A 16707-nucleotide genomic window follows, 5' to 3' on the forward strand; every position below is an offset into this window, starting at 1 on the left:
CTGATACTTTTTTTTTGTAGCCTAGTATATGCCTGGCAACAACAGTGTACAACTACTATCATGTAAAATAAGCCTAATACATGCTAACAATGCACCTAAGAGCATAATAAACCTCAACATTTTCTAGGGTACCATTGTGGGTCTCATGTCCCGTGGCGTTTCGGCTGTCTCGCTCCACACTTGCGTTGTGCCTTTGAAAATTTTCCTCTTTTTTTTTTCAACGGGCAGTTGCATGCCTGCATAGTACATGTACATGTAATGTAAATTAGTGTACACATGTACGTGACTTTAAAGATAATAATGGTAGAAAGCCTCCCGGGAAATAGTACTTGCTGAGTTGCTGTATTTTTTGAGAAATTGGTAATTAGTTCCTTTGGCCAAACGCTAACTCAGAGATTTGTTGTGCTTTAAAACACTGGGGCTTTATTAAATGAGGCACTTTATGTTGATTACCTGTGAGTCATCAGCTGGTATTGTGCTTCATTGTAAACATGTTAATAGACCCTACTTATGGAACAATGACTCAAGATCCATAAAGGATTCATAATATTAAGTTCTTAAAGGCAGTGGACACTATCGGTAATTGTCAAAGATTAGTCTTCACAGTTGATGTATCTCAACATATGCATAAAATAACAAACCTGTGAAAATTTGAGCTCAATCGATCATCAAACTTGCAAGATAATAATGAAAGAAAAAACACCCTAGTCACACAAAGTTGTGTGCGTTTAGATGGTTGATTTCGAGACCTCAAGTTCTAAATCTGAGGTCTCGAAATCAAATTCTTGGAATTTCCCTCTTTCTCGAAAACTATGGCACTTCAGAGGGAGCCGTTTATCACAATGTTTTATACCATCAACCTCTCCCCATTACTCGTCCGGAAGAAAGGTTTTATGCTAATAATTATTTTGAGTAATTACCAAGTTTCCACTCCTTTAAAAGTGAATCGCTTTGTCTGGACATGTTTGCCTGATACGCGTCCCAAAGCGCTCATTATTTTAACAAAATTTGTGGAGAGAAGTAATTTTAAATACTAAATAGTAAACTTGTTGGTATATCTCTTTTGAGGGGCGTGTTGCCTCTGAAAAGAGGCGGTGTGGAGAGCTATGTATGTACATTGTCATTTTATGAAATGGATTTTCACTGGTCCACCAGCTTCTTCACTGGTCCCTGGTTTGGGATTTCCTTTCAATATAATTTGTATGCTAGACGAGGTAGATGTGATTGAACCAATATTCATTGGTCAGTTTCGCTATTCCTATTGGTGGCGAGCGTCATGTGGGTGTGTATAAACCTTTGTTTATGACCAGTTAAAGGTGTTGAAACATGGGTGGACTTGCAAGCTTGCACCTGTGCTTATAAGACAGTTTCTTCATTCCTATTGGTCGAGAGCAAAGGCTGAAACAGTTGTGCCACATCACGCGATACGCGCGACGCGCACAGCATTTCCTTATAAGGAGTTTTTTACCCGAGGGCCTTACCATTTCATAGCTGGAGGGGTGTTGTGTTGAAAGAAATTATTGAACAATTATAATTTTTGCATTCGTCTTGGTAAAATTATCAAGAACCAGGCCTCAGGGGGTTTATACCACAAGTTCAAACCTCTTTACCACACATTGATTCCCTTATTGAACATTCAGTGGCATGTAGCGTTGACAAACAATCAACTAGTCAGTTGGACAGAATCAGTTGGACAGAATTATGACTGGTCCTTAGGTGTTTTTTAGGGTCTGTACATGTTTGGTAATGACTGGAAATTAACGGCAGTAGGCCTTATGCATTGACGTCATCCAGCCGCCATCTTAGAGGGAAAACGGTGATGAAACAATCGAAACGCACAGATTTGTACGCGCGGCGCACAGTATTGGCCGAAGAACAACCTCCTTTTGACCTCTAGGTGAGGGCGCCCTACTGAAATGACGTCATGTGCATAAGGTCTATAAAAACAGCAGCTTTGGATGGTATAATGCATTTTGAGAAATATTTCACTTTGAAGTACTAGGGTAATGGAAAAAGTAATCACTTTTATCGGCAACAATTTGAATACATAAGAAAATTAACCGTGACCAGTAGGGCCTCTTAGATTGTGTTTTCCTATAGGTTTTTTTCTTCCTGCGCACATGGACATTACAGTTTGGAGTTTCAGTGATATTTGTAAAAAATGCGACCAGCTTTTGAGAAGAAAAACATTCTCAGTTTAATTTTATTGTATACAACTACATTTATATGGAGTAGTACATGTCCTCTTACCAAATAAGTTGCCAAATAAGTTTGTATCACTAACATTTATTTAAAAGTTATTACCAAATGTACATCCATGCCTTTAAAGCCATTGGACACTTTCGGTAAACAGTATTGTCCAAGGCCCACACTTTGTGTATCACAACATCTATATAAAATAACAAACCTGTGAAAATTTAGGCTCAATCGGTCATCGGAGTCGGGAGAAAAAAACGGGAAAAGCCACCCTTGTTTCTGCACGTTTCTTCGTGGCATGACATGTGCTCAAAATAAATTTGTAATTCTCGCTATCGAGAATTGATATTGTTTTAATGTTTTCTCAAAAAGTAAAGCATTTCATGGAATAATATTTCAAGAAAAGTCTTTCACCATCACCATTACCTTCTGTAAACCCTGTAAGTTATTTGTAAATCTGTGAACTTTTTTTTTCTGTACCGAAGTGTATAATGGCTTTAAATTGTTTGCCACTTTGTTCAGCCCTGCTATCTACAGTTGATGTACTTGACCAGAGTCTAATGATGTGCATTAAGTGAATAACCCCCCTGGCTGTCCACAAGATGGTACATTCCTGTTTAATCCTTCATGCTAATGGGGTATTATCTACAGCTATTGAAGACCCCCTACCCTAGTCGCCTCAATGGGTACTTGTTTGTCCTGGTGAGGTCAGACTGCTTCACCTCCACTGGGATTTATGAGCCCATTAGGGAACTGGTGGGGAGCCTTTGTAGGTGACATGTAAAGCTGGACATGCATTGCCTTTTGTGGGCCATTTTGTACAATCGTCTCCATGGTACAATGAATGTTATTTCTGTTTTCATGTTGTACATTTTGCTTTCAATTTCTCTGGGGAAGGTACACTATCAACTGCCTTAAAGGCAGTGGACACTATTGGTAATTGTCAAAGACTAGCCTTCACCGTTGGTGTATCTCAACATATGCGTAAAATAACTAACCTGTGAAAATTTGAGCTCAATCGGTCATCAAAGTTGCAAGATAATAATGAATAGGCCTGGGCGAATTATTCGAATATCCGGTTAATGGCGAATAGGTTTTCCTATCCGTAACCGCGAATGCCTTTTTTTTCTTAACCGGATATCCGCATAGGGCGCGAATAGCTATTTATAAACCGGATAGTTCTGTAATTACAACCAAGTAACCGGATATTCTTTAATATCGGAATATCCACGGACGTCGGGCGACAACTGACATGAATGTTTTGTCTGAATCCTAATGAAACTTCTATTAAGACAGCATAAAACAGCATAAATTAAGTATTTAACTATGCTCACCTTCGTGAAGAGTTAAAACAATGACATTTCTGACGTAATTTGTTAAAAGATTACAAAAGTTTTCCTTCACGTAGAGCCATCCACGATCAAAAGAAAAAGCAAATCGCCATCTATAAATTAGATCTGGTCATTTTTATGATTGAACCGAGTGACACTGTCTAAAACTAATATCAATCCGCCCAGAAGATCTCATTCACAAACGAACAGCGCCCTTTTTTTTTTTTTTTTTTAGCGCCCTCTAGCGGCAAAAAAAACTATTCGAATATCCGGTTAATTTAGGATAGTTGGCCAGCGGTATCCGAATAACAAAATTTCACTATTCGCCCAGCACTAATAATGAAAGAAGAAAACACCCTTGTCACACGAAGTTGGTTGCGTTTAGATGGTTGATTTTGAGACCTCAAGTTCTAAATCAGAGGTCTCGAAATCAAACTTGTGGAAAATTACTTCTTTCTCGAAAACTATGGCACTTCAGAGGGAGCCGTTTCTCACAATGTTTTATACTATCAACCTCTCCCCATTACTCGTCACCAAGAAAGGTTTTATGCTAATAATTATTTTGAGTAATTACCAATTAGTGTCCACTGCCTCTAAAACTCAACAATAGACTGGATGGGCCCACTGAATTGACAGAATTAGTACGAAAGCCCAAATGTTATAAACTTCTGCTTGTGGTGATGTTCACTGAGGTTTTTGAAATCCTCTGATATGACGCACCCAGGAGGTTCAGGGGGCTTCATTCTCTATACCAGGGGAGACCCAAACCCACTACCCTAGTCCTTTATATTTGGTGATGTAGAGACTCTGTAAATCCTCTGAAATAACGCACCCAGGAGGTTCAGGTGCTTCATCCTCTAGACCAAGGGGGAACCCAGGCCCCCTACCCTAGTTTTGTGTTTGTGGTGATGTAGAGACTCTGTAAATCCTCTGAAATGTAGCACCTACAATGTAGGAGGTTCAGGGGGCTTCATTCTCTATACCAGGGGAGACCCAGGCCTGCACTACCCTAGTCCTTTATATTTGGTGATGTGGAGACTCTGTAAATCCTCTGAAATGTAACACCCAGGAGGTTCAGGTGCTTCATCCTCTAGACCAAGGGGGAACCCAGGCCCACTACCCTAGTTTTGTGTTTGTGGTGATGTAGAGACTCTGTAAATCCTCTGAAATGTAGCACCTAGGAGGTTCAGGGGGCTTCATTCTCTATACCAGGGGAGACCCAGGCCTGCACTACCCTAGTCCTTTATATTTGGTGATGTGGAGACTCTGTAAATCCTCTGAAATGTAACACCCAGGAGGTTCAGGTGCTTCATCCTCTAGACCAAGGGGAAACCCAGGCCCACTACCCTAGTTTTGTGTTTGTGGTGATGCAGAGACTCTGTACATCCTCTGAAATGTAGCACCTAGGAGGTTCAGGGGGCTTCATTCTCTATACCAGGGGAGACCCAGGCCTGCACTACCCTAGTCCTTTATATTTGGTGATGTGGAGACTCTGTAAATCCTCTGAAATGTAACACCCAGGAGGTTCAGGTGCTTCATCCTCTAGACCAAGGGGGAACCCAGGCCCACTACCCTAGTTTTGTGTTTGTGGTGATGTAGAGACTCTGTAAATCCTCTGAAATGTAGCACCTAGGAGGTTCAGGGGGCTTCATTCTCTATACCAGGGGAGACCCAGGCCTGCACTACCCTAGTCCTTTATATTTGGTGATGTGGAGACTCTGTAAATCCTCTGAAATGTAACACCCAGGAGGTTCAGGTGCTTCATCCTCTAGACCAAGGGGAAACCCAGGCCCACTACCCTAGTTTTGTGTTTGTGGTGATGTAGAGACTCTGTAAATCCTCTGAAATGTAGCACCTAGGAGGTTCAGGGGGCTTCATTCTCTATACCAGGGGAGACCCAGGCCTGCACTACCCTAGTCCTTTATATTTGGTGATGTGGAGACTCTGTAAATCCTCTGAAATGTAACACCCAGGAGGTTCAGGTGCTTCATCCTCTAGACCAAGGGGGAACCCAGGCCCACTACCCTAGTTTTGTGTTTGTGGTGATGTAGAGACTCTGTAAATCCTCTGAAATGTAGCACCTAGGAGGTTCAGGGGGCTTCATTCTCTATACCAGGGGAGACCCAGGCCCACTACCCAATTCCTAATTACTGGTGATGTAGAGGGGGGCTTCATCCTCTAGATCAAGGAAGACCCACCATTTTGTAACAGTTCTTTATTTATGGTGTTGTTGAAGGTATTAGCAAGACTTAGCCGTCTTGCCTCAGGCCCCCTAAAGTGCTTGTTTGTTTACATACATTGGTCAAAAAACAGATTGTCTGTAAAACCAGCTCAGATGTTTGTTGACATTGTCAACATAAGAATGTAGTCTTAGTTTTAAAAGTAAGGCCTTAAAAAATAAAAACATGTTAAGCGTCCCCACCTGCTTCCTTTTTTTAATGAAAAAAATAAAGGATATACTCAAAAAAAAAAAACAATTGAAAACAACCCAGCCATTCATGTAGGCCTATGTATTGAAAAATGTGTCGTGCTGCCATTTATAAACTAAACAAACAAAAAAACTCCGAGTCCTACATGTTCAGGTACATGTAAGAAAAAAAAAAAAGGTCTTCAGTCCTGGAGTCTTCTCAGATTCAAATATTTTAGTCAGAATTTACTCCTTTCTCAAAAACTACATAACTATGTTACTTCAGAGGAAGTAAATGTTCACAATGTCTTATGTACATGTACTATCAAAATCCTTCCGTTGCTCATTACCATGTAAGTTTTTATGCTGATAAACAATTATTTTGAGTACTGACCAAATATTTAATACATTTTTATTTTATGCGTGTGAGAATACTGGTCTTTGACAATTACATGTACCAAACGTGTCCAGCAGCCGATTTCACGAAACGCTAGGATTAATCATATCCCGAGTTAGGACGAAACTTAGGATGGGTTCAATGCATCCAAATGTTTATGGATACAAAACTGAACTCGTCCTAAGTCCTAAGATTAATTCTTAGTTAGGATGAGTTTGGTGAAAGAAGCCCCTGTGCCTTCAAAGTCCTATAAGTTGATAATGTCTGACAAATTGTCATTTTGTTTTCCCTCAATGCTACAGGTGTGACAAACTAAGCAGTCAAAGTGTCTATCACGGCAATCTTTCTCCAGTCGGACCCTAGTGCTTCATCCCGCAGCATGGAGCCCGACACACCCAACAGTAAACCACTTAGGAACAACACCCAGACTCCACCCAGTAACCACACACCCCATCGGAGTGGGCGACACAGGTGTGTGAAATGAAACCGCCTTGACTCTTAGGCACCCATGCCCCTCCCAGGCTTTTATGTTTTGTTTTTGAACAGGGCAAGGGCATCAAGGCATTATCTCCTTGGTAAAGAGCACCCTATGAGGAAATTGTGAATTTCTACTGATGAGCATTTCAGGGGCACAAAGGCAATGACCATGAGGCATGCAGGCAATCGCCTCCGTTGCACCGTGCCCCCTGGTCATTGCCTTTGTGCCTTTAATATGCTATACAGTAGTACAAATTTACAATTTCCTTATAGGGTGCTCTTACCAAGGAGAAAATGCTACTCAAAAATCAGGATTTGATACTCAATGATCTAGTTCGGGCGTTGTGTTCTAGGATTTCATGAACATGTAGGATTGTTGTTCATCTATTTTCCAACCAATCAATGATGATGTACAAATGAAGCGCCATATTGTACAGTGTTGTTCTCGACTGATCCCTGTTGAAAAGTGGTGTGTGGTAATGTTCGGAGTGCATTGTTCTCGGGTCATGTTCTCATTGTTCGGGCGTGCGAACAGCGCACTATGGCCAAGAACACACCACCTAAACTCAGCCAATAATTGCCATTCAGAGTGCATACAAAAAATCAGTCTTAATATTTTGCTCATGCAAAATTGCTGGGCGAAATAATTCCTTGTCCTATGATAGGCATGCCCAACCAGGACTGACTAATAAAACTCTTCTGCGGTAGAGTTAATTATGATCCTATAAGCTAAAGTAGTAGTCCCAGCCTATTTTCTATTACATCCGCCCGGGTAGTAGTTCAAAAGCAGGACAGTTCTTTTCAGAACAGAGAATTCTCCCTGACACCCGAACAATCTACTCCTGCGCGGTAGTAGAATAAAGAAAGACGGTTCCCTCAAAACAAACTCTACCTGGCAAGTGACACATATGAAGTTACTGCAAACCAAATATATTTTGATACCTCACCATGTAATGCCTCAAATCTTATAAAACTCTTCTTCTTCTCGTTCTCTTAGGGATCGGTATCGAGACCGAGATACAGATGAAGAGAGTGAGAAGGGTCACCGCAGCCGACGCCGTCGGGAGCGGGACCAGGAGCCGCGGGGCGAAGACTACGAGGCTGACCGATCTCATCGGAGTCACAATCGAAGCAGTCGCTCGGTAACGATTCAACCTCCTCAAGCTCTCACCACGGACGATGAAAGAGATGAGGTAAAGTATATCTCGTTCTGATTTGTAGGCGTTTTATGCTCGATTTATGGCTTGGTGTTACCTGCTTCTCATTTCCCCCTCCCCCTACCTTTCTTATTGTGTCTTCATTATGTTAAGAAAGTTGCAGGAATTCTGTGGAGGATTTTGTGAATCAGTCAATAAATGTGTTTTATCATTTTAGTGTTTCAAAAAGTTTGTTTTCATAATGTTCATTTACTTTTATGTTGCATTTATATACAGTACACAATAATTTTATTGTTGCTTTCTGATTGTAGTTTAACCCTAACCCTTCCCAACATTAGTTGATTGTACTTTTTATCAGCTTTTTGTTTACTGATTCTGTCGTATTCGATCATGGTTTACTTTGTGCTATCCTTACATTGCCATATTACCTATTTCATATCTGTTTTCTTTCATATGCATTTGTATTTTATTTCTCTTTTATAATATGTATTTGTAAATACCCTCTCAAAAAATTGTCTTACTTCGTTCTCTGGCTACGAAGATGGTTTCAATTCAATTCAATCCTTTAACATCCAACTGCATGTTTTGTTTGATGTTGTAGGACTGAAGACTTGATTATGGTTAACATGGGATCAGACATACCTAATAAGAGTCCAACAGATTGAGTGTTTAGTTACTGAATGGTGTTGGACTGAAAACTTAACTTATTAACTGATTATGCTTGTACCACCAAATCGTAGTCCACTAGTGTGGGTGTTGAATTTACTAAATGGTGTTGCACTATTTATTACACTTTACATTGACTCAGGCAAAATTTAATCTTAGTCCATTATGTTAGGTGTAGACTAGAGCAGTCAGTCATGTCAGTAGGCTTAGTGTATCGGAAATAATGTAAATGTAAACAAAAAGTTTTGCACAAACTAATTTGCACAATCAATTTTACACATACCTGTAGGATTTTATGTGTTTTTATGTTTTGTTTATGTATAAGGGGTACATTCTAAATCTTAAATGTTGTTATTAAGGTTACCATTTTCTTGTTCTTGATCTTAAAGTTGTTGTGATGTTTATTTCAGGTTCTTGAGGTTGAAATCCTGCCACAGGATGACAACTGGGGCGACAACACCACCGCCATCACCGGTACCTCGGATCGCTCCTCCATGGAAGACCTTACGCAGCTTGCCAAAAGCATGGACAGTACCGGGTTCGATTGCAGCCGCTACGTCGGCTACGTCTTAGCAGTGATCATCGGCCTGGCCGCGTTCTTATCCCCGATTGCCTTTGTTGTTCTCCCCATTGTGATGCAGAATCGGTCCCCGTGCGGCACGGCGTGCGACGGCCTTTTCATCAGCATGGCGTTTAAGCTTTTGATTCTACTCATTGGGAGTTGGGCTCTGTTCTTCCGGAGACCCAAAGCGAGTTTTCCACGAGTCTTCATATTCCGTATGATCGTCATGGGCTTGCTGCTCGTCTTGGTCGTCGCCTATTGGTTGTTCTATGGAGTACGCGTAATGCAACAAGAACAGGTTGATTATAACGGTGTGGTATTGTACGCCGTCTCGCTCGTGGACGCGTTGTTGTTTGTTCACTACATCGCTGTGATTCTTTTAGAGTTGCGCCAGCTTCAGCCGATGTACGCCATTAAAGTGGTGCGCTCGCCGGACGGCGCCAGTGAATACTACACCGTTGGGATGTTGAGCATACAACGTTGCGCCGCGTGGGTCCTCGAACATTATTACCGCGATTTCAAGATCTTTAACCCACACCTCCTCCGAGTGCCGACGTCGAGAGTCGCCAACAAAATCTCTAACTTCAAGGTGTACGACGTGGATGGCGGACCCAACGAGTCCGTCACCAACCGCTCACGAGCGATCATGGCGGCGACGGCCCACCGTCGCGATCAGAGTCGCAATGAGCGCTTTTATGAGAAGCAGGAGTACGAGCGACGCGTGAAGAAGCGAAGAGCTCGTCTGGAGCTAGCCGCCGAGGAAGCCTTCAATCACATCAAACGCCTTCATGAGGACCAGAGTATGAGTGCTCATGTGATGGACCCGACAGAAGCCGCTCAGGCTATCTTTCCATCCATGGCCCGCTCGCTGCAGAAGTATCTCCGCGTGACTCGCCAGCAGCCGAGATGGACTATGGACGCCGTCATTGGACACCTCACCATGTGCATCAGTTACAACCTCTCCCCTAAGGCATTCCTAGAAGCATTTTTCGAACCAGGGCCCACTATCGTTCAGAGTGTACGCGAGGGCGTTGCCTCGCAACCATGGGAGCTGGTTTCGGACACATTGGTGTCCCGCCCCATCAAAGAGGGTGGGACGTTTCAACTTCGACAAGGGGAGGTGATGCTGCAGGTTTATGTGATGAGGATACCGCACTTGAAGTTCAAAGAGGAGGCGTACGACTATAAGAACAATAGGTTTGCCCTACGTCTCCAATCGGAGACTTCAGTGTAAGAACTTCAGGTAAAACAAAAACTTAAAACACTTCTGGTTTCTTTCTGCGAGGCACCAACTTCCTGCTCGCTATGCGGAGAAGCAGATGAAATTGTTAATTGTACAGTTGTGATGTAAAGTAGATAATAACATTGCAAATTGTTGAAAAGTACTGTGTCACAGAGATGTGTGTTTTGCACCACACGCTACCAGTCCAACAAAGTTTGGCGTTTTGTTTGTCAACATCTTCATAAAAATTTTTGTGAACGTCTACAGAAGTACCTTGTGGTACCTTGTCAGCAGTGGAGATTCTGTGCTCTAAAGAATACAGACAGAGTCAATGCTGCGATACTTGTACATTGTTGGTTCTTGGAAGAAAAACAAAATTCAGTCCTCTTGTTTTCAACACTGAACGACTGTCCTGGAAGCATTTCACAATTTCTTTAAGAAAAGACCGCATTTATCATTCGTGCTTTGTCAGGGCCTATAGGGATGGTCATTGTGATTCATATCAAAATAGAGGGAGACATTGAAGTTTTTTTTTTATTTAAAGAAAACCTTCAGATTCAAAACTGGTTTGTTTGATATTTACCGAATGAGTATCACACCATTAAGTTCGCCTGTTAACAGTATCGCTGAGCCTCATTGCATGTCCGAATTGGCAGATACGGCCACGGCTAATGCTTAATCACAATGTCATCATGCATTGAAGTATAAGATGTCCTTAGCAACAGCCTTAGCAACAGCTGTAGCCGCAGCCGCTATTTCAGATACAGCCTCAACTTCAGGCCTGGGCTAGATTTCACAAAGAGCTCAAGTTCTTAACTTGTCCTAAGTTAAGACTAGCTTTAAGTTTTTACCAACTTCTCGGGTCTATCTTGGTGAAATCGACCTTTGGAACTTCTTTGAGAGGGCATTCTCATTTCGCAAAGGGCACAATGATTTATCGAAGTCTATTGGGGAAACTTTTGCGGGGGCACAAAGGCCAAGGCAGAGACTGTGGCCTGTGTGTAATTCCAGGCTTAAAGCCAGCTTGCAAGTGTGTGTATCGTCCGTGTCAGTGTAAACCAGTACTGAGCACTGACCTTTTGTATTCTTCAAAGTGTGTTTAATCGGCATCTACATGTATAGGAATGTGGCATAATATGTATAAAAATAATAATAATAATAGTAATAGTGCGTGAAACAGTGGCGTATGTACTATGTATCAGGAAACAGCTTTTACTTTTTTTTTTTTTTTCTTTTCTTTTTAGTTTTAGTTTTGTGGAGCATTGTACAATTAAAAAAAAGTACACATGGCCTGCTGATATTTATCATAAGATTTGTAACTAGATATATGTACAGAGAGAAGTCGAATGTGAGTTGGGCTTACATTGTGTACAACATGCAATCAACAGGGCCCAATTTCATGGCTCTGCTTACCACCGAATTCCGCGCTTACGATCACGATTCCCCGATACGTGCAAGCGCCGAATATATGCGCTAGCCTTAGTAGAATGCCTAAAAAGCGTAGACTGCCTAGTAACGTTCAGTACGTACGCGCAGAAGCCAAAATTTGACGCTAATCCGAGAAATACGCTTGCCGTATGCACAGAATTCCCTGCTTCCATAAGCGCAGATTCTGTGCTTACGGTAAGCAGAGTCATGAAAATGGGCCCCGGTCGGCTATGTCTTGATTTGAAGGGTATGTTTCCACTGCACAGATTGATGTGTTCGTAAAAAAAATGCTCCACACCTTTTGGGTTGATCATTACCATTTAGGTTTGCGCCGGCACCATGTAAAAATAACTTTTTTTGTGAGTAGTGGTGGCTCTGACATGACCCGGTTTTGATGCTGGGCGCCAAAAATCCCTTGGTGCCCATGCCCTTTAAAAAATGAAGCATAGGAGCAAGAAGTCAAGGCTCCGTGCAAGTTGTGAATGATCATAATGGCACAGCCCGTTTAATGGTACCATTCACCCCTTAAGTTTCTGAGAATTTGTGTGATTAATAAATACTTGAATTGGTCACTCAGATAAAACGTGTTAAGGTGTATGGTTAAGAAAAAACTTCAGGAACCTAGGGAGCTATCCCCCTGATGAAAATAAGGTCTGAGGGGAATTAGTCTGGCATCCTTATATAACATTATGAACTCTCATGGGAATGCAAGTCTGGACACCAAACAATGAATTTTGCAAGGAGCTTTGAATGGCTTGCCTTTGGCAGAATTTTACTAAGCAAGTGTATTACACTTGGTGAAAATTTGCAGGGGACCACATAGAAGCAGTTCTAATCTAATGAAAATACACTGGTAACTGCCGATTCTGCTATTAAGCTTAATTAATCAGTGTTAAGCAGACTTGTGTTTTTCATCTTTTAAAAGGACAAGGCCCATTTCATTTTGCAAAGGGCACTTACATTGGAAATCTTTAAAGTCTATGGGAAAATTTTGAAGGGGCACCAAGCGCAAGACCAGGGCAACGAAGGCCATGTCCTCCAGATAATTCCAGACCTGCTCTGAGGTGCTTTCGCTCTGGCCTAATGAATTAATAAGCTCTAGAACTATCCCAATTGGCTTGGGAGGTCTGCGATCCAGATGAGAAATTAAATTACGGAGTGAATTAAAGCGAGGACCTTCCCTGTTAGATTTCTCTTCTTTGTCTTTCCATCACAGAGATAAAAGATTTAATTACTGAGTAACGACACTTTAATTAATTAGGCAGGCGTACTCGGCGGTAATCAACTGCTGTTTAAGTGGTTAAGTGAATGACTCATTTATCACAGTCAGTTCAGAGTTAATAAGTTGAGGTTTCTTTGTTTTGGCGCCTTGAAGCGAAGACTAACTACACGCAGGTTCAAAGGTCATGTCGTTGTAGCAAAAGCATATCAATCACCGAATGAATGACTTAAATCTAGAGTCTGTACAATGGCAAAAAATTTAGTTTGATATTGGACGTTGAACATTCACATAGGTTCGTACAGTGAATATCAATGTTGCTTATTCAATATTGGACAATTAGACTTTCACATAGGTTTGTGCAGTGAATGTTCACCTTGTACATCGATATCTGATATTGGACATTCACATCGCTTTGTACTGTGAATTTCTACCTTGCACAACAATATTATGTCCAATATCAATGTAGATATTCACAGTACAAACCTGTGTGAATATCCAATGTTCAATATCGAAAAAGCAACATAGATATTCGCTGAACAAACATATGTCAATGTCCAATATGAAACTGACCTCACTTTTATGTCTGTACATCACTCAAGCCTGTTGTATTTTCAAGCATTTGGGTAAAAACTTTTGATTGGTGCTTTGTTTTACCTTTGTAGTAAAAAACACACTTTGACGTGTCCCAATTTTTGATAACACCTAGCTTTCCACAGCCTATTTCCGAATAAGGACAGAAAATCTTGAGAAACTAAATTTTAAAAAGTTTGGGTGCTTTATATTGATCTTTTTTAATCCAATACTCTTTCTATTCATTCGTTCTAACCCACCTCTTTTATTAGCAAGTTTATATTTTATCTTGTAACAGGTGCTAAAGTGTTTTTAAATTCTCTTTTTTTTTTAAGTATCATTTTTCCACTCATGTTGCTTCCATCTTTCTAGTGTTATTACAATCTTTTAAATCTGTTTTTATGTTTGCCTTCAATATATTAGTTGAAAAGTCTTTCCACAATTTTTTTTAAGACATTGTTCATTTAATGGGAGACTTTTGTGACGCTTGGTGGCAGCAGACTCACCAGGTAAAATCCATTGTTCTCGGTTATGTGGGCATGCTCAGAACTACGTCAACAATGGAAATTTACCTGGTACATGTAAGTCTGCTGCCACCTTTGGCCTCAACGCCTCCCATTTTCTGATCAATTTGAGGAAGCAAGTGTTTATAATTGGCATGTTTCTGTTAATGTAGAAGAAAAACATGTAAATACCTGAGACAGTGTGATGTGGATTCCGTGTACGACAAAAACAAAATAAGTTTTTACAACAAGATAGTAATTGATAAATTAAGAAAGATTCAGCAAAGGTTTGTGTATGGGAATTATTGTGAAGGGAACACGTAGGGCCTACCTTGTATTAATATTATAGTACTATCTTTTGTGGGGTTATTTAAAAAATTCAATCAATGGCAATTGCGGTTGTTTTTATTTTAAGTAGTCTTTAACAAATAAAGTAAAAGGCACTGCACTTTTTTTTTGGGGGGGGGGGGGTATTCTTAACTCTGATTTGTTTTCTCCGTCTTTTTTTTTATAGATGTCAATTATTGTTATGGGCGTTTTGCTGTGTATAAGAGCTGTATGTATTAGAATTATGAAACGAATGTCGTTTTGGGTTTTTATATGATTAAAATCTCTAAAAGTATTGTAAATGAGTACTAGAAAAAAAACTATTTAAAATAATTCAATCAGTGTAAAGTATATGTTAGTGGGTAAATATAATGAATCGTGAAAGGCACAAAAATGTTTTTTATGTTATTTTAAAGTTGGTTTCTTTTCTTAAGAAAGGGTAATTGATTCCTTCGATTTTGACATGGGATACCAACTGAAGGAAAGACTATACGATCAATACCAGGGACCAATTTCATAGAGCTGCTAAGCACAAAACTTTGCTTAGTATGAAATGTTTGCCTTGTTAAAAACAGGATTACAAGCAGTATGCAACAAATGTAAATTTGGTTGGTAATTCTGTTTTTATCAAGGAAGAAATGTTATGCTAAGCAAATCTTTGTGCTTAGCAGCTCTATGAAATTGGGCCCTGGGCTCAGTTTCCTGCTCTGCTTACCGTAATCAAAGAATCGGCGCTTACGGAAGCAGTGAATCCTGTGCTTACGTCAAGCGTATTTCATGTATAAGCACTAAGCAGGGAATTTTTTGCTTGTATGCGTGCGTATTCCACATTACTGTGCGCTCTTCGCTATCACAACTATTGGTTAGAAATTAGGCGCTTGCCCAGCAAGCAGAAAATGATGATCGTAAGCGCAGAATTCGGCGGTAAGCAGAGCCATAAAATTGGGCTCAGCAATACTAAACTTTTTTTTACCAGTCAGTTTTGATGGGTTGTAAATTTGTACGCAATTATGATTGCTGTTGGCTTGGTGTTTAGACTGGCCACCACTGAAAACTTTGTTTTTCAAAGTAAATTCTAAAAGAAAAGGTATCAAAGTAATGTGTTTTTCTGAGCAATTGTTGTGGCAGCTCTTGTTTCTTTGCCAAGACAACACCCTGAATTTTTAGATGAATTTGCAAGTCCTGTACGTATTATTTTGGAGTGTTGGACCCCCAACATCGCACACATTTATAATGGGAGTTCCTAAGTTTCGGTTAACGCAAGAAACTTGCACGTCTGCACAGTAGAGCTGCTTAAGCAAAAGAAGTAGCCAAGCACAACCAAATGTATGCTTACCAGAATAAGGTACCCAACTACATGTCACGTGTGCAATTTGTGGCTGGTATCCTGCTCATTTCTGCTTAGCAGACATCTGCTAAGCAATCTGCTTAAGCAGCTCTATTCAAACTTGTTCCTGCTGTGAGCATGGCGTCACACAGTCCCATTGAACAGTTATCGTTAGTGGATGGTTTGAAAATGAAGTGATTTCGAAAAATATCTCCTATCTCTAGAAATTAGTGAAAGAAATGAAATAAAAAAGCTGTTCATATTGCTATGTAATTTGCTGTTTATGTGTGTGGAAATTCTTCTAGTTGTCTATTGTTACCTTCAGTTGGAACTGATCTGAAATAATGTGAAAATGTTGGCTCAATTGGTCATCGAAGTTGCAAGCGAATAATTTTGTCTGCTTTGAGATGCATAATAAAAGGCTTCATGCCTGAAGTCTTATTGAGTGAGAAAGTACCTCTTTCTCAGAAACTACGTTACTTCAGAGGGAGCCGTTTCTCACAATGTTTTATACTATCAACAGCTCTCTCCAAGTTACTAAGTAAGTTTTTATGGCAACAATTATTTTGAGTAATTACAAATAATGCCTTGAAAACATTTTTGTCAGCAACGATTCTCACCCTTGGTGCATAGAAACTCCCCTGAAACTACCAACGATAATACAGAGTTACGTTGCCCTTTGTAAAAAGAAAAACAGACAACGTCGAAACAGATACATTTACTCGGTACTTGTTCTTCTTTTACTGATCCATTCCATTTCAACTTGGATTAGAAAATGATGGTCTCGTATCGTGTTTCAAAAAACAACATCTAAACTTCATGCTCGTTTTTTGCTTTCTTTTCTTGTGAGAAAAAAAAGTGGAACATGTAAGTGTATCTTTAAGATAAATGTTCAGTCCTTCGTGGCAAAACAAA

The 16707-nt window shown here is 40.4% G+C and overlaps 1 protein-coding gene across 2 annotated transcripts in view; it reads left to right on the top strand.

Moving 5' to 3' along the window:
* The window catches only part of LOC139951383 (vang-like protein 2), a 52629-nt gene extending 36564 nt beyond the window's left edge, over nt 1–16065 (top strand). For both annotated transcript variants that reach the window (XM_071950260.1, XM_071950259.1), the window contains 3 exons: nt 6634–6802; nt 7806–8001; nt 9042–16065. In XM_071950260.1, the coding sequence (XP_071806361.1) occupies nt 6711–6802; nt 7806–8001; nt 9042–10427 (1674 nt within the window). In that variant the 5' untranslated portion in view covers nt 6634–6710 and the 3' untranslated portion in view covers nt 10428–16065. The remainder of the gene's footprint in view (nt 1–6633; nt 6803–7805; nt 8002–9041) is intronic.
* The last annotated feature ends 642 nt before the right edge of the window (nt 16066–16707 follow it).

This window comes from Asterias amurensis, chromosome 19 (genome assembly GCF_032118995.1).
Source record: "Asterias amurensis chromosome 19, ASM3211899v1".
Classification (NCBI taxonomy): Eukaryota; Metazoa; Echinodermata; class Asteroidea; order Forcipulatida; family Asteriidae; genus Asterias; species Asterias amurensis.